The following is a 26,231-nucleotide window of genomic DNA, read 5'->3' on the forward strand; positions in this document are numbered from 1 at the left end:
TTCCTTCCTTCCTTCCCTCATTCCCATCTCCTTCCTTCCTTCCTTCCTTCCTTCCATCCTTCCTTCCCTCATTCCCATCTCCTTCCTTCCTTCCTTCCTTCCTTCCTTCCTTCCTCATTCCCTCTTCCTCCTTCCTTCCTTCCTTCCTTCCTTCCTTCCTTTCCTTCCTTCCTTCCTTCCTTCATTCCCATCTCCCCTTCCTTCCTTCCTTCCTTCCATTCCTTCCCTCATTCCCATCTCCTTCCTTCCTTCCTTCCTTCCTTCCTTCCTTCCTTCCTTCATTCCCATCTCCTTCCTTCCTTCCTTCCTTCCTTCCTTCCTTCCTTCCTTCCCTCATTCCCATCTCCTTCCTTCCTTCCTTCCTTCCTTCCTTCCTTCCTTCCTTCCTCATCCTTCATTCCCATCTCCTTCCTTCCTTCCTTCCTTCCTTCCTTCCTTCCTTCCTTCCTTGCTTGCTTGCTTTCCTGCTCTCATCTTTTTCCTCCCTCCCTCTGTTCCATCCATCCACTTTTTCCTCTCTCCCTCCATTTGTTCCTTCCTTCCCTTTCTCCCTCTCTTTCCTTCCCTTCTTTTCCTCCCTCCCTCCTTCCTACTTGTCTTCTTTCCTTCCCTCTTCTCCCCCTCTCCCTCGCTTCCTCCTTTCCTTCCCTCCCTCCCTCCCTCCCCTTCTTTCCTTTCTTTTCCTCCCTCCCCTCCTTCCCTTCCCCTTCCTTCCCTCTTTCCTTCCTTCCCTTCTTTTCCTCTCTCCCTCCTTCCTACTTGTCTTCTTTCCTTCCCTTCTTTTCCTCCCTCCCTCCCTTTTCCTTCCTCCTTTCCTTCCTTCCTTCCTTCCTTCCTTCCTTCCTTCCCTCTTTCCTTCCTTCCCTTCTTTTCCTCTCTCCCTCTCCCTCCCTTTTCCTTCCTCCTTCCTTCCTTCCTTCTTCTCTCCCTTCTTTCCTTCCTTCCCTTCTTTTCCTCTCTCCCTCCTTCCTACTTGTCTTTCCTTCCCTTCTTTTCTTCCTTCCCTCCCTCCCTCCCTTTTCCTTCCTTCCTTCCTTCCTTCCTTCCTTCCTTCCTTCCTTCCTTCCTTCCCAAAACCAACCTTAGCACACTTGTTAAATTGCACATTGATTTACATAAGACAGAGCCCTTTCCAAACCAGTAATAATAAATGATGTGCTCATGGATGCTGCATGCTTCATTTCTTTTTAAATTCACTCCCATTATTTAACAAACAAGCCACATCAATCTAATTGTCCATTTAATGGAGCTGAAAACATATTGACTCTCTTGGCCAACCCGCCCACCCCAAACCAGTCAGTCAGGTCTGGCCCATTCCTTCACGCTTGCAAAGTCAAATGCTCCCCCTCAGATGAGGGGGGGGAGTTCCAGAGGCAAGGGGGGGGGGAGAGAACTGGCCACGCTAAAGGACCTGGGCTTTAACGAAATATTTAAAACAAGAAAAGGGTGGAGGAGAAAAGGGAAAGGGGCGGGTTTCCTAAGAAAATTGGCCCTTGCAGGGTTCATAATTCCTCTTTAGGAAAACAAGAAGCGGATTTAGACAGCAGAAGAGTGAAAGGATTTGCTTACTGCTGCTTGCAAAATGCATAGAATCCAGTAAAACCAAATCTATTACCCCGGCATTTGGTCTCCCCACTATAAAAAAGACGTTGAGACTCTAGAAAAAGTGCAGAGAAGAGCAACAAAGATGATCAGGGGACTGGAGGCTAAAACATATAAGGAACGGTTGCAGGAATTGGGTATGTCTAGTTTAACGAAGAGAAGGACCAGGGGTGTTCCAAAATCTCAGGGGCTGCCCCAAAGAAGAAGGAGTCAAGCTCTTCTCCAAAGCACTTTCTGAAGGCAGGACAAGAAGCAACGGATGGAAACTGATCAAGGAGAGATTCAACCTGGAAATAAGGAGAAATTTCTTGACAGCGAGAACAATCAACCGACGGAACAGAAGTTGCCTTCAGAAGTTGTGGGAGCTTCACCACCAGACGCTTTCAAGAAGAGACTGGACTATCATCTGTCAGAAATGGTGTAGGGTCTCCTATCCTAGACCAGGGGTAGGCCACCTTGGCTCTTTTATGACTCGTGGACTTCAACTCCCAGAATTCCTGAGCCAGCCATGCTGAGGGGAAAGGGAGAGGTTTCCAAGCTGAGCCGTGCTGGTTCAGGAATTCTGGGAGTTGAAGTCCACAAGTCATGAGGGGGCCATAGTTCCCCCGTGCTGGCTCAGGAATTCTGGGAGTTGAAGTCCACGAGTCATGAGGGGGCCATAGTTCCCCCGTGCTGGCTCAGGAATTCTGGGAGTTGAAGTCCACGAGTCATGAAGGGGCCATAGTTCCCCCATGCTGGCTCAGGAATTCTGGGAGTTGAAGTCCACCAGTCATAAAAGAGCCAAGGTTGCCTACCGCTGCCCTAGACCATTTCAGATTGGATGGTTGTCCAATCTCTTCTTAAAAATCTCCAGCGACGGAGAACCAACAGCTTCTGGAGGCAGGTTGTTCCACGGCTAGCCGTCCTCACTGTCAGGAAATTTCTTCTTAATTCTCGTCTGCTTCTCTCCTCAATGAGTTTCAACTGAGCATCGCTCCTCCTGCGTTACCATTTCACATCCCTGGTCAGCAAACGAAGGAAAGGCTATTTTCCTCGGTTGAACAACTTGCGTTTGCTCGAATCCAGCCCAGCGCCAAGTGTATGCTTTTTAATTTTTATTTATTTTTACACGCGGTTTCGCGCGTAACATTTTAATGAGCTCCGGAGGTGACGCGAGACAGGGAAAGAGAAATCCATACCGGGCAAGTCGCTGCCCTTGAAGCACAAAACGCGAGCCGCTGTCCCCCAGGATCCAGCCCTACCGTCTCACCCCTGGCCCTCAAGATATTTGCCACCTGGTTCTAAGCCCGTTCCCCCCCCACCCCACCCTGCCCGCTGCCCCTTCTCTGGTTCCTCTTCTTTTCATAAACAAAACACCGCTGACATTCTAATCCCAGATGGGTCTTCTGAAAACCCTTCCCATCGATCCCGCGGACAACGGATTGGAGACATCGATTGGGCTGGGTTTCGGCACCAAAGTTTTCAAAATAAATGAGCCGCAGCGACAGAAAGGCTGCTCCCTTGGGACACGCACACACACAGACACACACAGGAGCAACAGAGAGGGGAGACTGAAGCCCACCGGCTGGGGAAGAAAGGTTCACAAAACAAGTCCGCTCTCCACGATTCTAGCTTGACGGTGCACCTCAAGACGAGGAGAAGGGGCGATGTTCGCCTAGCCCAGGGGTAGGCAACCATGGCTCTTTTATGACTCGTGGACTTCAACTCCCAGAATTCCTGAGCCAGCAAGGGGGAACTATGCCCCCCTTTAGGACTCGTGGACTTCAACTCCCAGAATTCCTCAGCCAGCACGGCTCAGCTTGGAAACCTCTCCCTTTCCCCTCAGCGTGGCTGGCTCAGGAATTCTGGGAGTTGAAGTCCACGAGTCATAAAAGAGCCACAGTTGCCTACCCCTGGCCTAGGCCTAGGCCCCCTCATGACTCGTGGACTTCAACTCCCAGAATTCCTCAGCCAGCACGGCTCAGCTTGGAAACCTCTCCCTTTCCCCTCAGTGTGGCTGGCTCAGGAATTCTGGGAGTTGAAGTCCACGAGTCATAAAAGAGCCACGGTTGCTTACCCACGGCTTAGCCAAGCAGGAAACGTCAGATGTGACTAGGAAGCTGACTCAAGAGTGAAAGTTCTTGAGAAGAAGGCTCAACCATCTTCTACATGGACATCTTTGAATGGAGAAAGGGGAGAGACCTGGATCACATCAATGAGAAACGGGCCAATTCTTTCTCAAGAGAAGACCTGCAGATTTAGTCTTCAGGTAGGGTAGCTCAATTATGGCTGTGAAGAATAGAGTAGAGTAGAGTAGAGTAGAGTAGAGTAGAGTAGAGTAGAGTAGAGTAGAATAGAGTAGAATAGAATAGAATAGAATAGAATAGAATAGAATAGAATAGAATAGAATCTGGGACCTTGGAGGTCTTCTAGTCCAGCCCGCTGCTCAAGCAGGAGATCCTGACCTATACCATCTCAGTCTCTTTTTAAAAACTTTTAAAAACTTCCAGCAATGGAGCGCCCACAATTTCTGGTGGCAAGCTGTTCCACTGGCTGATTGTCCTCACTGTCAGGACGTTTCTCCTTAATTCCACGTTGCTTTTCTCCTTGATCAGCTTCCAACTATTGTTGAAAACTCCAGTGTGTTAAGAATGGGGGAACTAATAAGAAGCTAAAATCTTGCTTTAGATTCCGGTCGAAAATACATACGTGGTTAAAGAAAATGTTAAGGAAACATGTAGATTTTAAGCCGGAACTATTTCTTTTATTTTTCTGGGCTCCAAGATCACCTCAGATGGGGACTGCAGCCAAGAAATTAAAAGACGCTTGCTCCTGGGGAGGAAAGCTATGGCAAATCTAGACAAAAGTACGTATAGTCCAGGCCGTGGTTTTCCCAGTTGCAATGTATGGCTGTGAAAGTTGGACCATAAGAAAGGCTGAGCGCCAAAGAATGGAGGCCTTCGAACTCTGGTGCTGGAGAAGACTCCTGCGAGTCCCTTGGAGTGCAAGGCGTTCAAACCGGTCAATCCTAGAAGAGATCAACCCTGACTGCTCTTTAGAAGGCCAGATCCTGAAGTTGAAACTCAAGTACTTTGGTCACCTAATGAGAAGGAAGGAAGTGGTTCTCAACCTTTCTAATGCCGCGACCCCATAATACAGTTCCCCATGTTGTGGTGACCCCCAACCACTTATACATCACCGGGTGCCAGGGGCGTGGCCAAAGAAAAGGGGGAAAAATGGCAGACAGCCTTGTCTGGTGACCCCCGTGAAATGGTCGTTCGACCCCAAATGGGGTCCCGACCCCCAGGTTGAGAACCACTGAGATAGATAGATACAGAGATAGAGATATATAGAGATATACCCTCTGTATTTCCTATCCCTTCTCTCATTCTGTTAGACCAGGGGTCCCTAAACCTCCGGTCCGTGGACCAGTACTGGTCCATGGCATGCCAGCAACCAGTCCGCACAAACAAGCAAAGCCGATCCAGGTGGAAAAAACCTCTCTCGACGGAACCAGTCCCTTGTGCCCCAAAGGTTGGGGGCCTCTGTGTTAGACCATAAACCTTCTGGGGGGGGGGGTTTTACTCGTAACGATGACAGTCACCTCATTTCCCGTTTGCTTCCAGTTTACTCACTAACGCTTTCTTCCCCTACAAAAAGCGACTTGTGACTGTTTTTCACCCTTACGACCACTATCCCGTCCCCACGGCCACGTGATTTACATTCGGACGCTTGGCGACGGACTCATATTTACGACAGCGGCAGTGTCCCAGGGTCACGTGACCCCCTTTGGCGACCTTCGGGCAAGCCAGGCCAAGAGGGGAAGCTTCACGACCCCGTTGCTCATTTAACAACTTCGGGCGCGCGATTCGCTTAACGAACGTGGCAAGCAAGATGGGGCAAAGCTCACTTAAAAAGACAGACAGATAGATAGATAGATGATAGATAGATAGATAAGAGAGATAGATAGATAGAGAGAGAGAGAGATAGACAGACAGATAGATGATAGATAGATAGGAAGATAGATAGATAGAGAGAGAGAGAGATGATAGATAGATAGATAGATAGATAGATAGATAGATAGATAGATAGGAAGATAGGAAGATAGATAGATAGATAGATAGAGAGAGAGAGAGAGAGAGAGAGAGAGATAAACAGATAGATAGATAGATAGATAGATAGATAGATAGATAGATAGATAGATAGATAGATAGATAGATAGATAGATAGATTCTGGGCTCATTGGCGGTCGTAAGTCAAAGGATTACCTGAAATCCAGCCGGTCCTAGGAAGAATTTCCCCCCCTCCCGCCAAACAAGCTTGACAATATTTCGAGTTTTAAAAATGCAGTTCTCAAAGGGTACACAGATGGACAACTTTGGCCGCTCCCGGTTGGAGCTGCTGCCTGTGTGCGTGTTTTGTCTGTGTGTGTGTGCGCGTGTGCGTGTGTGTGTGTGTATGTGTGTGCGTGCGTGGAACTCTTGTTCATTACCAGTTGTGACAATCCTTGAATTTTCAAATTTAATTGGGCCTGTGCCTTGAAATCTACCCCCTAAGGCCGCGCCGGTCCTTTCAATCTAGCTTGGGCATTACTCAGCGGAAAGACTCCCGTCTCCCGAGGTTTCGTCTCCGACACAACGCAAGCCAAAGCAGAAATAATGGCTCTGCCTTGAATTCAGCGCTCGGTGGCCCTCCTCTTGGGACCCGGGGCTGGCAGATGCGGTCTTAGAAATCCATGCTGGATTTGCAAAGAAAAGGGCCGCCAGAGATCTGCCCGGCCCTCCTTCGCAGCATTGTGGCCGGGGAAACATAAAAAGCAACATGCTAACACACACACATTCTCTCTCTCTTTCTCTCTCTTCCTCTCTCCCTCCTTCTTTTTCTCTCTCCTTCTTTCTTCCTCTCTTTCCCTTTCTCTCTTCCTCTCTCCCTCTTTCTCTCTCTCTTTTCCCCTCTTTCTTTCCCTTTCTTTCTCCTTCCCTTTCTTTTTCGCTCTCCCCCCTCTTTCTCACTTCTCTCTCCTTTTTTTCTCTCCTTCTCTCTCTCTCTCCCCTCTTCCTCTCTTCCTCTCTCCCTCCTTCTCTCTCTCTTTTCCCCTCTTTCTCTTTCCCTTTCTTTCTCTCTCCCCTCTCCTTTCTCTCTCCTTCTTTCTCTCTCCTTCTCTCCCCCCTCTTCCTCTCTTTCCCTTTCTCTCTCTTCCTCTCTCCCTCCTTCTCTCTCTTTTTTCCCCTTTCTCTTTCCCTTTCTTTCTCCTTCCCTTTCTCTTTCTCTCTCCGCTCTCTTCTCTCCTTTTTCTCGCTCCTTCTCTTTCTTTCCCCCTCACTCTCTTCCTCTCTCCCTTTCTCTCTCCTTCCCTTTCTCTCTCCCCTCTCCTTTCTCTTTCTTCCTTTCTCCCTCCTTCTCTCTCTCCCTTTCCCTTTCTCTCTCTCCCTCCCTCTCCTTTCTCTCTCTCCCTTCTTTCTCTCCTTCCCTCTCTCCTTTCTCTCTCCCTTTCCTTCTGTCTCTCTGTTCCTCTCTCTTTCCCTTTCTCTCTCCACTTTTCTCTCTCTCTCTTTCTTTCTCTTTTTCTCTCTCTCCTTCTCTTTCTCTCTCTCCCCCCCCCCCTCTCTCTCCCCATGTATATATCATCCAAACCCATTCTGAAAAGCAGGCTAGCTTTTCTTGTTTCATGCCACCCTAAAGAATGCTTGGCAACATCCTGAAGGCAAAAACGTATGCCACAATTAACCCGTTGGCCTTTGTAACTGCCGCAAGACTTGGTTGCTTTTCCTGCAACAGAGAATTAAGAAGCATCCCCTCCTTGCACAGCGTCCGAAGATCAACCCAACCCCTTAAGCAAACAAAACAAGGCCTATTTTGGGTAAAGTGAACGTGGACAGCCCACCGTTCTGACCATCACATCTAGGTTCCCTTGCAAAACCCAGCTCAAAGCTCGCATTTAAATGGAGCGTTGTGCCATTCCGATGGCTCCAGGTTTCCAGGCTCCATAATACATACATACATACATACATACATACATACATACATACATACATACATACATTCTGAGGTTTTTGCGGGTGTTTGTAAGTAGGTCTTTGGTTATTCGGGTTTTCTCCCCCGTAAAATTGGAAGTGTCTTGGCGATGTTTCGACGAAGTCCCATTTGTCGAAACGTCACCAAGACACTTCCAATTTTACGGGGGAGAAAACCCGAATAACCAAAGACCTACACACACACACACACACACACACACACACACACACACGTTTTCTGTCCCCCCCCCACCAGCAAAAAGAGAGTCCTTCTCATGCTAAACCACCCAATAAAAGCAAATTGTTTCATACAAAATCCCCAAACGTTTTTATTTAAGCTTTTTGGAAAAACTGCCCTCCTTGGAAAGCACGCATTGGAAGGGGAGGAGGAAATTGGAAGGGAGGTGGGGGGGGGAAGAGGATGTGAAGGACAGCTTAATGGCTCTCTCCCCCCCCCTTGCATAAATATTCAGAAGGAAGATTAGAGGGTCCCTGTTCTCCAAAGTCCACACAGAATTGCCAAGAACAAAACTAACAAGAAGGAGAGCAGATGTTAGACAATGCAGCACAGCCCCCCCTCCCCTCCGTCTTTTCCTCTCCTCTCCCAGCCCCTAACCCCCCCACCTTTCGGCTGTGCTAAGGCCCTTTCATCCCCCTCCCCTTTTACACACACACACACACACACACACACACACACACACACACACACACACCCCCGTAGGTCATTCAAGGATTCTCCTATAGGTTTTTCATTATGGGCAAAAATGGCAAAGTTCCTGTTCAAAGAGCTTTATGCAAATCCTGCTTCCCTCCAGCCACTCACCCCCCTACCCCAGTCTCTCTGAAGCCGCCCCCCAAAAAAGGGGAGAGGAAAAGGCCTCTGCTAAGCAGGCAGGAGACACACGGCAAATCCCAGATTTCATTTCTGCAGAACGGGGGGGGGGTTGCCCCAGGGCCCGACTGCGTATTTGGACAGTGGACACCCCCAGACAGTGAGGAATAGTCCAGCTTGTTTAGCTAAACTCAGAAATCAAGGCCTTCTCTGGGAAGATGGGCAGATGTAGCCCCCATTGAGGGTTCCAGCTGCTGCCTGCTTTCATCCCCTGAACAACTGGAGAAGCAGGGTAGCTATCTCAGCCACAAGGCCAGCTCTGGTGCCTAAGTCCAAAATTAGAGGCTGCTCCAAACAGACTTTGGTAAGTCTTAGTGCTGAAATGAGGGCGCTGCAGTGGGTGGTTTGGAAGCGTTATCCAGGCAAAGACAGCCAGTTGGCATCGCTGCAGAACAGAACAGAATACAGAACACAGACTAGGTTACAGAATAAAATAGATTACAGGAGAATAGAATGGAATGGAATGGAATGAGGAATAGAATAGAATAGAACAGAACATAGACTAGAACATAGAACATAATATAGAATATAGAATATAGAATATAGAATAGAATAGAATAGAATAGAATAGAATAGAATAGAATAGAATAGAATAGAATAGAATAGAATAGAATAGAATAGAAGAACATAGAACAGTGGTTCTCAACCTGTGGGTCGGGACCCCATTTGGAGTCGAACGACCATTTCACGGGGGTCGCCAAACAACGCAGTCCGCCATTTTTTCCCCCTTTTCCTTAGCTGTGCTACTCCCTTTTATTCTATTGGCTTTTGAAAGCCAATAGAATAGACTCTCTTGAATAGAGTCTAATTCTATTGGCTTTCAAAAGCCAATAGGAATTGTCCAGGCTGTCTCTGCCCTGCTGAGCCCGCCAAAAGTCCCATTCTGCAAACGGTGCTGCACCAGTTGAGTAGTCCTCGACTTACGACCGGTTGAGTAGTCCTCGACTTACGACCGGTTGGGGGTCGCGGCATTAAAAAGGTTGAGAACCACTGACATAGAACATAATATAGAATATAGAGCATAATACAGAATAGAATAGAATATAGAACATAGAATAGAATAGAATAGAATAGAATAGAATAGAATAGAATAGAATAGAATAGAATAGAATAGAATAGAATAGAATATGGAATATAAATATAGAATACAGAACAGAATGGTGTATAAAATATAGAATATAGAATAGAAACCATAGAATGGAATGTTCTCTGAGCTTGTGGGTTGGTTTCATTTCGTTACCAGGCTAGGACACTTCTTCAGCGGAGTTTAAGGGATGTCGATGTTCTTCTGCTTATAAAGGCTTCAGTTGTGGGTGTGTCAAGTGAGGGTCTTGTGATGAGTCAGGGGTGAGTCATCAGGGAGAGGCTTGTGATGGATCTCCTACACATCTCTTAGCAGAGCTCTTCTAGCTTGGAAGCTAAGTGGGATCTGGCCTGGTTCATGCTTGGATGGGCAACCACCAAGCCCTGTTAGGGATGTAGTCTCTCCTGGGAAGCAGACAAAACAACCCTAGAACCTTTCACACACTGTTGCCAACAAAACAACATAGACACAAGGGTGGCGGTTCATTCTCCAAGCTTGTGCGTTGTTTTCCGAATGTTGCATTACCAGGCTGAGTAACCTCTTCACGGAGTTTAGGGGGTGTCCTGTTTATAAGGGTTTCAGGTGTGGGGGTGTCAAGTGAAGGTCTTGTGATAGGTCTTGTGATGGGGAGGTTACATCAGGTCAGGGTCATTGGGAGGGGAACTACTGGTGAGAAGTGGGGGATTGCGCGGGATGATTGAGGGTCGGTGCTACCTCTGGTTGGCTGTGCGGTTGATTCGGATTCTGAGGGATTCGTAGGCTGATTGTAAGTCAATGTAACCTCCCCATCACAAGCCTCTCCCTGATGACTCACACCTGACCCCTCACAAGACACTCACTTGACACACCCACACCTGAAGCCTTTATAAACAGAAGAACACTGACACTGACATCCCCTAAGCCAGAGCTTCCCAACCTTTCCAGCTTGGAGGCCCGGAAGGAAAGGGAGCAGCAGGGGAATGAGCACAAACAGGCACCTGCATGACGGTGGCGCTAGCGTGCGCGTGTATGCGCAAGCGGGCCATGCGCACCCATGGCACATGCACACTGGCGCCCACCTGCATGCACAAACGGGACGTTGGCACACATGCACATGTGCAAATGGGCCGCTGGCCCCTACGTGATGCTGGCAGTGGTGCTAGCATCCCCGTCCATGCACAAATGGTGCTACCATGAGTGGGGGGGGGGGCTCGCCAGCTACTCTCAGGGCCCAGTGGCCAATAGGCCATGGCCCGCTACTAGGCTGCAGACCATAGGTTGGGGACCTCTGCCCTAAGCTCCATTGAAGATGTTACCTGGTAACAAAACATTTGGAAACCAACCCAGAAGCTCAGAGAACGAATCTCCACCCTCGTCCTACACCCGAGCTACAGATTTGCAACAGGTTGTAAGTCGAGCAGCATTAGGGATGATGGATTTTAAGGCACCGGGCTGAAGACCTAAATAATTTAGGGATGGGAAGGATACCCCTTCTTGGCAAATATGGATAAAGTTACACGCTCCTCTCCCACATCGCCGTTTGATCTCGCTAATTAACCATAAGACATCGGATTGCGTTAAATGCCACCGTGAACCACCAAACTTCAGTTCTGAGCAGATGGTTCCTCGGAAGGACGCTGCATTCCGATTGACCCAAACTGTCCCTTCTTTGGAATGAAAGGACGTTGCTTGAATATCTCCCTTTTTTTTAAGGTCCGCAAGTCAGTTCTTTTTTCAGTTTTGGGAGTCAAGCGCGACGGGGCGTCGTTGAACTTAAAAACATACGCTCGAATCCCCTCCACGTGATGCAAGTTTGAGTTTCTGAAGACAAAGAACTTAAACTTAAGAGATTTATCAACCGGGTAGTTCTTATCGTGATTAGGAAAAATCCTGTACCCTTTGCCCAGTTGGGAAGGAAGAATACTCTCCCGCTGGAGACCTCCTGGAGCAAAAGGCAGATTTTTTTTGCTTATCCAATCTGGTTCTGCCAAAACGGATCAGTGGGGCTGAGTCGTTCACACACGTGCAGCAACAAACTTTCATCAAAGCCAGTCCAAACGCAGGCAATGTCCAATATTTAAATTGCCAAGGAAACCTGTGGCAGATAAAACCTAGGGCGCAATTAAAACAGGCAGCTCGGCGTTATAAAACCATATCTGGGATGCTCACCGTTATTTGTTAAATCTTGCAAAAACTATCGAAAAGAGAGAGGGAGGAAAAAATGTGTATATATCAGCTGGGCTCTTGCCAAAACTGGCTCTTTTTTTTTTGGTTTTTGGCAGCTTTCTCTCGACGGAATTATGCAGCCCTTATTTGTAGCCTGTTTAAAATTCCTTAATTATGCCAATTACAACTTTAAACTGGATTTTATTTCTGAATAATTTAATTAGCCTTTTGAGAGGCTAACTACCTTTTCTGGAGGGTCTCAGAAATGCATTGTTTTTGTTTAGCTTTGTTTTGTTTTTGCTGTGTGTGTGTGTGTGTGTGTGTGTGTACGGAGCGTGCATTTTTAGCAGATCTCCATCACAGCCTTTGGGCTTTTAAAAGACATACGTGTGCTGATAGCCACCCACCCATGCACGGACACACACCACACACACACGCTCCCTTAAGCGTCTTTTGGGAGACGGCTGGATGCGAATTCTAGGTGAGATGGAAGCGCGTCCAATAGCAATCGACAGTCATTTGTTCTTGCCACCCGCGTGCACAGGTGTGTGTTTGTGTAGCTCACCAGTGACTCAAAGACAAGTGATTCAAAAGAGAAGTTGGAATAATAAGACTGAGCTGAAGAGTTTGTGAAGACTCGTCATGTGCTGGGACAGTGATTCACACAGATTCTTTTCCCCAGATAGATAGATAGATAGATAGATAGATAGATAGATAGATAGATAGATTAGATAGATTAGATAGATTAGATAGATAGATAGATAGATTGATAGATAGATAGATTAGATAGATAGATAGATAGATAGATTAATAGATAGATAGATAGATTAGATAGATAGATAGATAGATTAATAGATAGATAGATTAGATAGATAGATAGATAGATTAGATAGATAGATAGATTAGATAGATAGATAGATAGATAGGTAGATAGATTAGATAGATAGATAGATAGATAGATAGATAGATAGATAGATAGATAGATTAATAGATAGATAGATAGATAGATAGATAGATAGATAGATTAGATAGATAGATAGATTAGATAGATAGATAGATAGATTAGATAGATAGATAGATAGATAGATAGATTAGATAGATTAGATAGATAGATAGATAGATTAGATAGATAGATTGATAGATTGATAGATAGATAGATAGATAGATTAGATAGATTAGATAGATAGATAGATAGATAGATTAGATAGATAGATAGATTGATAGATAGATAGATAGATAGATAGATAGATAGATAGATAGATAGATTAGATAGATTAGATAGATAGATAGATAGATAGATAGATAGATAGATTAGATAGATAGATAGATTGATAGATAGATAGATAGATAGATAGATAGATAGATTAGATAGATAGATAGATAGATAGATTGATAGATAGATAGATAGATAGATAGATAGATTAGATAGATAGATAGATAGATAGATAGATAGATAGATAGATAGATAGATAGATAGATAGATTAGATAGATAGATAGATAGATTAGATAGATTAGATAGATAGATAGATAGATAGATAGATAGATAGATTAGATAGATAGATAGATAGATTGATAGATAGATAGATAGATAGATTAGATAGATAGATAGATAGATAGATAGATTAATAGATAGATAGATAGATTAGATAGATAGATAGATAGATAGATTAATAGATAGATAGATAGATAGATAGATTAGATAGATAGATTAGATATAGATAGATTGATAGATAGATAGATAGATAGATTAGATAGATAGATAGATTAGATAGATAGATAGATAGATAGATAGATAGATAGATAGATAGATTAGATAGATAGATAGATTAGATAGATAGATAGATAGATAGATTAATAGATAGATAGATAGATTAGATAGATAGATAGATAGATTAATAGATAGATAGATAGATAGATAGATAGATAGATAGATAGATTAGATAGATAGATAGATTAGATAGATAGATAGATTGATAGATAGATAGATAGATTAGATAGATAGATAGATAGATAGATAGATTAGATAGATAGATAGATAGATAGATAGATAGATAGATAGATAGATAGATAGATTAGATAGATAGATAGATAGATTAGATAGATAGATAGATAGATAGATAGATAGATTAGATAGATAGATAGATAGATAGATAGATAGATAGATAGATAGATTAGATAGATAGATAGATAGATAGATAGATAGATAGATAGATTAGATAGATAGATAGATAGATAGATAGATAGATAGATAGATAGATAGATAGATAGATAGATAGATAGATATTACTTTGAGAGGAACAGAAAGCCTGATTGCCCATGAGAAAGCCCCAGTTAATCAGCAAATAAAAGCGAAATTCAGTCAGGAAAACCCGTGTGCCAGGCAAATGAGATGAGGTAGGGAACATTCAAAATTAGGTATGCAAAAAAAAGCACTAATGAAATATAGTCTGTGTTAAAAAGAAAATTCGGACAACCGAATCGAAGCCACTGGATCTTTGGAAAATCTCCTTCTTTTCTCTCTTTCACGGACTAACGTCAAAAATTAAAAAGGCAATCAAAACAGCTTCTCTCTTAATCCTTCCCCCTTCTGTAAAATTAATAGAATTGGGTACCTAGAAAAAAAAGGTGGTGGTGGGGGGGCAGAGAGATCGGCCCCTTTCCGTTTATTAGTTCACGGATTCTAGAGTCCAAATCAGTTCCTTGTTAAAGGGATGAACTAAAAACCTTGACGGGAATTCCGTCAAGGTTCGGCGAAAATGGATATTTTGGGAGCATTGCTACGGATAAACCCCTTTTCCACAGAAGTAATGACCGGGTTTTCTACACTCTGATGATCGTAATGAGCAAAACTCTTGGAGGGATAAACTGATTGTCAGCATCTCTTTTGAGCCATGAAGAGTAAGAGTTGAAGAGTAAGATGGAAAATCAGTCCAGCTACAACAAGAAGTGATCGTTGCTGAGTTTTAGCCTGTTGGCGCCTTCAAAGAAACAAGAACTGTGCAAGGAAACGGCAAGATGGAAGGACGTAGATGTCAGAATTAACCATCTCTATACAGGGAGCAGGACAACATTCAGGTATTGTTTAGTTGGTACCTTGCTCAATAGTAGCAACTGTGAGAGAGACCTCGGAGTCCCAGTGGACCATCATTTAAATAGGAGCCAGCCGTGTGCTGCAGCTGCCAAAAAGGCCAATTCAGTGCTAAGCTGCATTAATAGAGGGAGAGAATCAAGATCACGTGACGTGTTGATACCACTTTACAAGGCCTTGGTAAGGCCACACTTGGAATACTGTATCCAGTTTTGGTCAGCACGATGTAAAAAAGATGTTGAGACTCTAGAAAGAGTACAGAGAAGAGCAACAAAGATGATCAGGGGACTGGAGGCTACAACATGTAAGGAACAGTTGCTGGAATTGGTATGTCTACTTTAATGAAGAGAAGGACGAGGGGGGACAGGATAGCAGCGTTCCAATATCTCAGGGGCTGCCCCAAAGAAGAGGGAGTCAAGCTATTCTCCAAAGCGCCTGAAGGCAGGACAAGAAGCAACGGATGGAAACTAATCCAGGAGAGAAGCAACCTGGAACTAAGGAGAAACTTCCTGACAGTCAGAACAATTAACCAGTGGAACAACCTGCCTCCAGAAGCGGTGAATGCTCCAACACTGGAAGTCTGCACAGCCATTTATCTGAAATGGTATAGAGTTTCCTGCCTGAGCAGGGGGTTGGACTAGATGACCCCCAAATTCCCTTCCAACTTGATGATGAAGAAGAAGAAGAAGAAGAAGAAGAAGAAGAAGAAGAAGAAGAAGAAGAAGAAGAAGAAGAAGAAGAAGAAGAAGAAGAAGAAGAAGAAGAAGAAGAAGAAGAAGAAGAAGAAGAAGAAGAAGAAGAAGAAGAAGAAGAAGACAACCCTGGTCTTCTCCTCAGGTTCTCCTGTCCTGCAGCCACCTTCTAAGAGACCCTTGCAGGAAATGAGATGTTCCTCTCCTTTCCAAGGAGGTTTGGAGGCCAAGAACCAACTTCCTGCCCAGTTTGAACCATAGATGATTCAACTCTACGTTCATGCCGTCCTTGGCCCACCTTGCTTGAAGGCCAGGCTGTCTTCAGCTCTCTTGGGAGACCAGATTCACCCAAACCTCTCCTTTCCTACAGAACGGGTCAATCCATGCAACTTTTGACATCTCACTCTTTTGCAATCCAGGTGGGACAGGTCATCCCGGCCAGCAAAGTGCAAAGGCTCAACCAGGAAGCAAAGTGTCTGAAGGAGGTCCTGCTGAAATGGAGAATCCCCAGTCGTGGACCATACGGTCTACTGTCAGGCTGTCATTTTGTAGCCAACTATGCAGATGCTAAACAACGCTTTGCACACATGTGAAAGGAAGGACCAAAGAGCTGGAGGGAAAAAAAAGGAAATCGTGCTACAGACTCTGTGGGAGATTTACTGCAGCATGGCATGAAGACTATATAATAATTCCTGTTGTTATCCTATGTTCTTTAAATTCCTTCCTTTCTTCTCTCATCTTTCTTCCTTACTTCCCCCTTCCCTTCTTCCTTCCTTACTTCTCTCTTCTTTTCTTGTTTCTATCCTTCCTTCTCTCAACTCTCCTTCCTTCCTTCTCTCCCTCCCTCACTTCTTTCCTTTCTTTTCCTTCATTCCTTCCTTCTCTCATTTCCTTCCTTTCTTCCTTCTCCCCTCCCCTCCCCCCTTCTTACTTCTCCCTTCTTTCCTTTCTATCCTTCCTTCCTTCTCTCATCTCTCCTTCCTTCTTTCCCTCCTTCCTTACTTCTTTCCTTTTCTTTTCCTTCCTTCCTCCTCTCATCTCTTCCCCTTCCTTCTCCCCTCCCTCCCTTACTTCCTTCTTTTGTTCTTTCTATCTATCCTTCCCTCCCTCCCTTACTTACTTCTTTCCTTCTTTCTTCTCCTTCCTTCCTTCTCTCATCTCTTCCTTCCTTCCCTCCCTCCTTCCTTCTTTCCTTTTCTTTTCCTTCCTTCCTTCTCTCATCTCTTACTTACTTACTTCTCCCCTCCCTCCCTACTTCCTTCTTTCCTTCTTTCTATCCTTCCTTCCTTTTCCTTCCTTCCTTCCTTCCCTCCCTTCCTTACTTACTTCTTTCCTTCTTTCTTTTTCTTCATTCTTTTTTTTCTTCTCTCACCTCTCCTCCCTCTCTCCTCCTCCTCCTCCTCGTTCCTTTTTATAAGTCCTCTGACTACATTCATGTTGCCATAAAGTACAACGGGAGAAGTTTAAATTAAATTCAGGCCACAATACATGAGCCAAATGGGTGCATTTTCAAATTACATTCGTTTGGAAAAGGGGATATTTCAACCCGTTTTTTCGCTAATGAAGTCAATGAGCCAACAGGATTAGATTTCTCTGGAGAGAGAAAAAAAAAAAAGTCAACAGAATAGGAGAAGGGAGGCAGCCCCGCCTTAAAAGCTCAAGAGTTCTTGTTTATCAACTTTTTTCAATCGCTACCCTACAAGTGGAGTTATTAAAGCCTCAAATTGAAAGTCAGGCGAGAGAACGAGACCAAATTCATTTGGTTCTTTTAACTTCCTTTCTTTGGGGCCTTTTCCGAAGCTTTTGAATATCCCTAACGCTATTCGAGGGGTTGAACATTATTTCACGCTTTTCATCGGCCTGAACACGGGAAAGCAAACGCCCGCACATTAAAAGGACCTGCCGAATTACAAAATTGTAAATTTAAATAATTTCCGTGGTTTGAATTCGCGTATTATGATCTTGCCCAAGAAGGGGGGGGGTCTTTTAACTATAGTAATAAGCGTGCCTGGCTTATTACTTATGGCAACCTTTGTGCAGACATTTTGCATTCATTGTCAAGTGTGCATTTAAACTCCGAAAGAGAAAGGGAGAGGTGTGTTTATGGAAGGGACTAGAAACTCTGTTTTTCACTTTTGCGGCGCATTACAAATGTTCGGCCTTGAAACCTCGTCTCTCTGCACCTCTCTTGAATTTCTCTTCAACGCTCCGCCTTTGATTTCAGCCACTTTAAAAAAAAAAATAATGGAGTGAGATGAATAAGAGCTGCGGTTAATAAGGCAACCTGACTATTTGATAGCCTAAAATTCTTTCTGTTTTTTTTTTTTCTTTCTTTCCTTTTTTTTTAAGGACAGGGACAGAGACTGGGGGATTTAGAGGAGGGGGCCTGCAGCTGCAATTCAGATTCTGCCATGAAGCTGTCCGTCTCATTAGCCACCTACTCCCGTCTCCCCCACCCCCCCACACACATTTACATTTCAGATTACATTTTTCTCCTAAATCAGGAATGCTTCATCCAAACGGAGAAGGTTAAAATAATGAGAAACGTTTTCATAAAAAGAGGCGATTTTTTTTCTCCCCCCCCCAAAGCCCAGCTTGGAAAAAGAAAGGATTTCCTTCTATGGAGAGAAAGAGAGAGAGAGAGAGAGAGAGAGAGAGAGAGAGAGAGAGAGAGAGGGAGAGAAAGATAATTTATTCCTCCCTTAAATGAGAAGCAAAACAGAAGGAGAAAAAAAAGATGAAATTGATCAACTTTCATTGCTCATTTATCTCCAGCAGACAATTAAGAGCCGAGATCAAAACCGGAGGCCCCCCCCCCCCCGTCAAGAAAGACACCTCTAGTTATTTCTAACCCCCTTTTTTTCATCCGTCCTGTCTTTTTTCTTAACTCGCTTCCACGCTAGCTTTGTGGCTTAAGGAGAGCCAAGAGGCTACCAATCATTATCCAGCCACAGATGTCTGTCTAACCTTCCTTTTTTTTTTTTCTCGAGGTTTTTTTATATATATATAAAGCACAATAATTTGCGACAGATTCTTATAGGGCCAGATACAAAGGACGTCCAGAATGAAACGCCCGGCGTCTGCCCGGAACCCTGATCAGAAGAACAGACGACATGCGAAACACGCTGGATGTCAAAACAACCCGGCGAGAATTTAGGCTTGGGGAATGGAAGGGAATGGGGAGGGGGGCTTAGGAGCTAATGAGCGAGGGGTCTTGGGTGGACTTCATCCTCCGTATTCCTTGGGGAGGGGAGCCTCTCTTGGGATGGGGCAGGGACCCCGATCTTGGACATTTTGCAGAGATTGTCAAGTAGAATAGAATAGAATAGAATAGAATAGAATAGAATAGAATAGAATAGAATAGAATAGAATAGAATAGAATAGAATAGAATAGAAATAAGGAATAGAATAGAATAGAATAGAATAGAATAGAATAGAATAGAATAGAATAGAATAGAATAGAATAGAATAGGAATAGAATAGAATAGAATAGAATAGAATGAATAAATGAATAATGGAATGGAATGGAATGGAATGAATGAATGGAATAGATAGGAATAGAAGAATAGATAGAATAGAATATAGAATAGGAAGAATAGAATAGAATAGAATAGAATAGAATAGAATAGAATAGAATAGAATAGAATAGAATAGAATAGAATAGAAAAGAAATAAGGAATAGAATAGAATAGAATAGAATAGAATAGAATAGAATAGAGTAGAATAGAATAGAATAGGAATAGAATAGAATTAAGGAATAGAATAGAATAGAATAGAATAAGGAATAGAATAGAATAGAATAGAAATAAGGAATAGAATAGAATAGAATAGAATAGAATAGAATAGAATAGAATAGAATAGAATAGAGGAATAGAATAGAATAGAATAGAATAGAATAGAATAGAATAGAATAGAATAGAATAGAATAGAATAGAATAGAATAAGGAATAGAATAGAATAGAATAGAATAGAATAGAATAGAATAGAATAGAATAGAATAGAATAGAATAGAATAGAATAGAATAGAATAGAATAGAATAGAATAGAACAGAATAGAATAGAATAGAATAGAATTAAGGAATAGAATAGAATAGAATAGAATGGAATGGAATAGAATAGAATAGAGTAGAGTAGAGTAGAGTAGAGTAGAATAGAATAGAACAGAACAGAACAGAATGATTATCCCAAAAGCTAAATTCTTAGCCTTTCCTGCTCCAGTGGTTCTCATCCTGAAATCTCACTTTTTAACCCAAAGGAACAAGCCTGGATTCGTGGCCACTTGGTGAGGCTGGAAAAACAAACTCCCACACAGCTTCCATCCTTATATCCTCACATGACTTTGAACAAAGTTAAAATTAATTTACTGGGAGGGAAAGCTTCTTTTGCCCTCCTCCCTGATGTTTCAGACAAGGCCTGTACGTGAGAAAGGTGTGGGGGGAGGCACCACGCAGGGTTGGGGTTTCCAACAGGGCCTTTTAAAGTAAAATCAATTTTAAAAGCTCCCTCTGCTTCCAAGATCCAGAAAACTAACCTTGACGGTTGAAATCTACTAGCCTGCTTACGCCGCCCACCCCTTTTGTCTGTTCCTGCTTTTAAAGTAGGCTTTGCATCCTTACAGCCCTGGAGGGGAGGAAGACCCCGACAACTGGCCACGTGTAGAAGTTCGAGAAAACAATTTCTCCAGCCCCCCTAAATTTTAATCTGGGAATAAATATACAAAAAAGTAAAATAAAATAGCGTGTGACATCTCCTATTCCATCTTTGGCCCCCGCAGGCTGTTTGTTGAAGTTTGCAACGGGATAAAATGTCTCTCTTTCGGGTGTGCGTGTGGTTTTGCACAAGGGAAACTATTTCACGGGGGAGCTAGGCTTATAATTCATCGATTAGGGCCAGAGGAGAGCAACAAAGATGATCAGGGGACTGGAGGCTAAAGCATCTAAGGAAAGGCTGCTGGAACTGAAGAGAAGGACGAGGGGGGACAGGATAGCAACCTTCCAGTATCTCAGGGGCTGCCACAAAGAAGAGGGAGTCAAGCTATTCTGCAAAGCACCCGAAGGCAGGACAAGAAGCAACGGGTGGAAACTAATCAAGGAGAGAAGCAACCTGGAACTAAGGAGAAACTTCCTGACAGTTAGAACAATGAACCTGCCTCCAGAAGCTGTGAATGCTCCAACACTGGAAGTTTTGAAGAAGAGACTGGACAGCCATTTGTCTGAAATGGGATAGGGTTTCCTGTCTGAGCAGGGGGTTGGACTAGATCAGTGGTTCTCAACCTGTGGGTCAGGACCCCATTTGGGGTCGAATGACCATTTCACGGGGGTCGCCAAACAATGCAGTCCGCCATTTTTCCCCCCTTTTCCTTAGCTGTGCTACTCCCTTTTATTCTATTGGCTTTTGAAAGCCAATAGAATAGACTCTCTTGAATAGAGTCTAATTCTATTGGCTTTCAAAAGCCAATAGGAATGGTCCAGGCTGTCTCTGCCCTGCTGAGCCCGCCAAAAGTCCCATTCTGCAAACGGTGCTGCACCAGTTGAGTAGTCCTCGACTTACGACCGGTTGGGGGTCACGGCATTAAAAAGGATGAGAACCACTGGACTAGATGACCTCCAAGGTCCCTTCCAACATCATTATTATTATTATTATTATTATTATTATTATTATTATTACTACTACTACTACTACTACTACTACTACTACTACCGACAGCCCCAGCTCGGCGGGACCTTTAATCCAGCTGCGCTTCACAGGAGAGGCTCCCGGCTCTTTCTGGCACACGCTGTCCCAACACCCGTGGAGTGCACTCGGGGACCTATTTATTAACAATTATTGGACCTGGTGTGTGTGTTGGTAGCTCGGCCCCAACTCCCCCACCAGAAGCAGCTGGAAGGGGCTATCCTAAGCCTCGCCAAAACAAAACTGCTTTCTTTTTTTTTTTTTAAATAATAATATGAATAGTATAGTAGAGGGGGTACCAGGCCTTGCCCAGAATGTGCCCCGAGAGTCGTGCCGCCGGGAAAATTGCCAAAAGGAAAGGAGATCCCTTCTGCCAAAGAGAAAAAGCCCCTAAAGGGACCAGGACCAACATCGTGGAGAAAAGCCTAATGAAGACTTGGCAACGGCGACGTCTTTCCCGTTTGGTATCCGTGGCGAGGAGAGAGCTTTTTCCAAACAGCTAACAATTACGCGAATTTGCCCGAGAGATCAAGTGTTTGCTAGTTGCCATGGCCAAGCAAAGAAACCTCATTCCCCCCCCCCCAGGTAATGCTTGCCTCCCTAGAGAAATGGAGCAAGCGAGCGAGCGAATGGGGCTCAGCCCACAAACAGTGTGAAAATACACCCCCCTTTCCTCCCCCCCTCCTGAACCGCTCCATAATGAGGGAGCCACCGAGGGAAATAGCTTTGAGGTATTGCAAGCATCCCGCGGACATGCTGAGCGAGGCGCAGTTGCTTTTCCACCTCTTCCTGCAGGCACTAATTGTACAATTCCCACGGCATTTTGCACGCTCAAGCGCCCCCTTCTCCCCTCCTCCTTTCTACTTTTGGGGAGGGGGCGGTGGAAAAAAAGGAGGGAGCCAGCCCCCCCACCCCGCCTCCACAAGACTCAGCACCACCAGTGACGCCAAACACACACCGAGGTGAAAGTCTGCCCACCTGGTAAATTACCTTACATCACGAAAGTCTCCTTTAAGACTCTTCAACTTTCTTCTCCGCGCTTCCTATCCATACGCGGGGGTGGACTGAGTGTCTTGTAAAAAAAAAATCACTTTCTTTTGCTCAGATTTTTTTTTGGGGTGGGGGGGCAAGTAGGAGGAGGAGAGGGGGGAGAACAACTCTAAGAGGTCAAACACCCCCCCTCACACACACACACACAAGATGAATTTTGTCGTGTAAAAAATTAATTACGCATGCCCAACCTGGTCACTGTAGTCCTCTGGGAATCGCCTCCGCACCTCAGGATCTGTAAATAATTGACAGATAATATTAATTGGCTTTGAATTGGACGGCAAGCAGAGAATCGCACATTAATATTTGATCAGAGGCTGATAGCAGCCCTGGAAGGAGGAAGAGGTGGAGAGCAGGAAGACGGGACTTTGCAAGCTTCCCTTTTACTCTCCCTTCTCCAAGACCAAGACGGGGGTTAAGGGCAGGGCCGCCACGCTTAAAGAGGGGATGAATGAATGCAAAAAAGCCGAGACCAGCTTTGTGTTTCCTAAGCGAACAGGGCTTCAATTGTGCTTCAATTTGTTCAGAAAAAAAAAAAAACCAGTGGTTTCTTTGGGTGAATGACAGGAGCGGACTTTATAATCAGAAGGGGGGGTGGATTGACTGAACAATGGCATGCACAGGGAGGGGGGGATTTACAGCTCTGTAAAAGAAACTGGGCTACGTTAAAAGGCTGCTTTATAAAAAAAGGCCGGATGGGGAAGACATAGAAAGAGAGAGAAGAGGGAGGGAAGAGAGAAAGCGTGGAGAGAATGAGAGAAAAGAGAGAGAGAGAGAAAGGGAAAGAGAATGAGAGAAGAGAGAGAGAGAGAGAGAGAATGAGAGAGAAAGGGAAAGAGAATGAGAGAAAAGAGAGAGAAAGAGAATGAGAGAAGAGAGAGAGAGAAAGAGAGAGAATAAGAGAAACAAAGAGAGAATGAGAGAAAAGAAAGAGGAAGAGGAAAGAGACAGGAAGAGAGCGAGAGAAAAGAGAGAGGAAGAGAGAACAAGAGAGTGACAGAAAGAGGGAAGAGAGAATGAGGAGAGAAAAAAACGAGAGAAAAGAAAGAGATAAGCAGTATAAAAGAAAAGAGAGAGGGAATAAGAAAAAACAGACACTAAGAGAAAGAGAGTAAAAGAGAAAGAACGAGAGGAGAGGAAGAGAAAATGAGAGAAAGATAAAACAGAGAATGAGAATAGAGAACGAGAGAAAAGAATGAGAAAAACAGACACAAACACACACACACACACACAGAGAGAGAGAGAGAGAGAGAGAATGAAAGAAAAGACAGAGTGCGCAAAAATCTATCAATAAAGAACGAACTAAAGTTACTTTGAACCTCGTGAGCAACAGGAAATGCAAGTTTTAAGCCTGTTTTCGCCCTTCGTTCTTTCATCCCTCTTTCTCAGGATAAACAACGTGCCTAACGCCACAAGCAGCATTTTTGAGCCGGTTTAATTGTATTAAACAGAACAGAAGCAGCAAAAAAAGAAAAAAGAAGAAACAACCCCCAAACGCAGACAGAAATAATTCTTATGACAAATCATCTCCAAACAACCCTGTCACGACCATCTGCTTTCCTGAAGCAAATCCTTAAGATTGCCAGGTTCCGTATTACGAGTGTAATTTTTTAATTACAGTAATAATAGGTTAAAAAAAAAACAAAAACTGGATCTCTTGCATTTGGAAGGGAAATTGTCATTTGTAGAAGGAACTGGCTGTCAGAGCAACATTTGGGCGCACGATTGTGAACATCCTGCGCCCGCTAGCTTTCCTGGACAAGAGGCATTTGTTAAACAGATGCTTTCACTTTTGCAAAATAAAAAAAAATAAAAAAACTGAATTTAAAAATTGTTGCTGCAAGTTTTGATCGTTACGCGAGAATCTTGTAAATAATCTTCACTGCTCAATTATTGTTCTCTCCCTGAAGCAAAGCAGACGCGGCAATGAATCATTTTATGATGCGTATATAATATATTCTGTATTAAAAAGGAAGTCCCGCCCTCATTCTCTCATAGGCTGATTAAATTGGTTCAGGGGCAAGTCCCAGTTTTTTTTAACCAGAGGGAGAATTCCCACTCCGGATGTCAACAGTGAACTCAAAGTGTACGATGTGTGTTTAAGAAAAAGCAAAGCCACGGAATCTGCAATCAAATTTTCCATGAGGACAGCAGGCTATTAGCCGTTCATTTGGCCAGGAGGGAGATCGCTTAAAAGGGTCAGGGGAGAGCGAGAATATTGCAGATCCTTGAGGAAGAGAAAAGAACAGCAAAAAAAAAAGAGAAATTTGAAAGGATGGGATGGGATGGATGGATGGATGGATGGAGGGTGAGTGGAAGGATGGATGGATGGATGGATGGATGGATGGATGAGTAGTGGATTAATGGATTCTTGGATGGATGGATGGATGAATGGTGGATTAATAGATTCTTGGATGGATTGATGGATGGATGGATGCTTGATGGATGGATGAAAGGGTGGATGAGTGGTGGATTAATGGATTCTTGGATGGATGGACAGATGGATGGATGGATGTTTGGAAGGAAGGAAGGAAGGAAGGAAGGAAGGAAGGAAGGAAGGAAGGAAGGAAGGAAGGAAGGAAGGAAGGACAGATGGATGGGGAGGTGGATGGAAGGATGGATAGAAGGATGATGTTTGGATGGATGGATTAGCTGATTTGATTTGCCAATTTTTGATCTACACAAGACCAAATGTTCAAAGCCACCAACGGACCCATCCTGTATGTTTCACCTTCTCAAGGAGAAATTTCCTGACAGTGAGAACAATGAATCAGTGGAACAACCTGCCTCCAGAAGTTGGGAATGCTCCAACACTGGAAGCTTTTAAGAAGAAACTGGACATCCACTTGTCTGAAATGGTATAGGGTTTCCTACCTGAGCAGGGGGGGTGGACCAGATGACCTCCAAGGTCCCTCCCAGCTCTATTATTCTATTCTATCTTCTCAAAAGTAAGCCCTTTTGAATCCATGCAGACTTACTTCCATGCGAAAGCAGAAAGGATTAATCCCCAATTCTCTTCCTGGGAGCGATAAACCCATGGGTACTTGAGTTCCCACCAATGAAAAACCTTGAATAACTCAGAAATGGCTTTTCGCAGATTCTAGCAGATCTTAGAAGCCAAAATAACCCGGGGCTCCGATTCTGATGACATGCTACAAAAAACGTTTGCTTCCAGCTTCTTCTTCAGAAATAATGGATGCTGCTCTGATGGGTTGTTTGTTTTGGTGACACCACTGTGGAAGCTGAGGGAGAAAGTTCACCGTACAACGTAACCCAGGGGTCTTCAAACTTGTGCCTGGCTGAGGAATTCTGGGAGTTGAAGTCCACAAGTCATCAAAGGGCCAAGTTTGAAGACCCCCGACGTAACCCATAGAGACCAGGAAGACACAGCACGGGTTCTAACTAACAACCAGCAAAGAAAGAGTGGCTTTTCATAACAGCAAAAAACAGCAGAGGGACTCTGGACTGTGTGTGGCAGCTGGGGGGGAGGGGTTTGGGGGAGTTATTATTTTATTATTATTTTATTATTTTTATTTCTTCAACATTGTATTTTTCTTTTCTGTAAGCTGCCTAGAGTCGCCGTGAGCAAATAGGCAGCTATATAAATTTGGATAGATAGATAGATAGATAGATAGATAGATAGATAGATAGATAGATAGATAGATAGACAGATAGATATAGATATTAGGTGATAGATAGATAGATATAGATAGATAGATAGATAGATAGATAGATAGATAGATAGAGAGAGAGAGAGAGAGAGAGAGAGAGAGATGATAGATAGATAGATGATAGATAGATATAGATATAGATATACATATAGATATAGATAGATAGAGATAGATAGAGAGAGATGATAGATAGATAGATAGATAGATATAGATACAGATATAGATGATAGATAGATAGATATACATAGATAGAGAGAGATGATAGATAGATAGATAGATAGATAGATAGATAGATAGATAGATAGATAGATAGATAAATGATAGAGCTAGATGATATAGA

The 26,231-nt window shown here is 43.9% G+C and overlaps 1 protein-coding gene across 9 annotated transcripts in view; it reads right to left on the reverse strand.

Moving 5' to 3' along the window:
* The window catches only part of DENND1A (DENN domain containing 1A), a 184,795-nt gene that overhangs the window by 124,825 nt on the left and 33,739 nt on the right, over positions 1–26,231 (reverse strand). Inside the window, exons 1-2 of one of the 9 annotated variants that reach the window (XM_039321488.1) lie at positions 23,540–24,440; positions 22,412–22,455 (exon numbers count right to left, since the gene is read on the reverse strand). In XM_039321488.1, the coding sequence (XP_039177422.1) occupies positions 22,412–22,455; positions 23,540–23,642 (147 nt within the window). In that variant the 5' untranslated portion in view covers positions 23,643–24,440. Of the gene's footprint in view, positions 1–22,411; positions 22,456–23,539; positions 24,471–26,231 lie in introns of those variants that run through there. The other 8 variants (XM_039321491.1, XM_039321492.1, XM_039321493.1 and 5 more) reach the window with 8 other exon arrangements.

This window comes from Crotalus tigris, unplaced genomic scaffold, assembly GCF_016545835.1.
Source record: "Crotalus tigris isolate CLP2741 ecotype Arizona unplaced genomic scaffold, ASM1654583v1 scf7180000023746.1698619, whole genome shotgun sequence".
NCBI classification, from domain to species: Eukaryota; Metazoa; Chordata; class Lepidosauria; order Squamata; family Viperidae; genus Crotalus; species Crotalus tigris.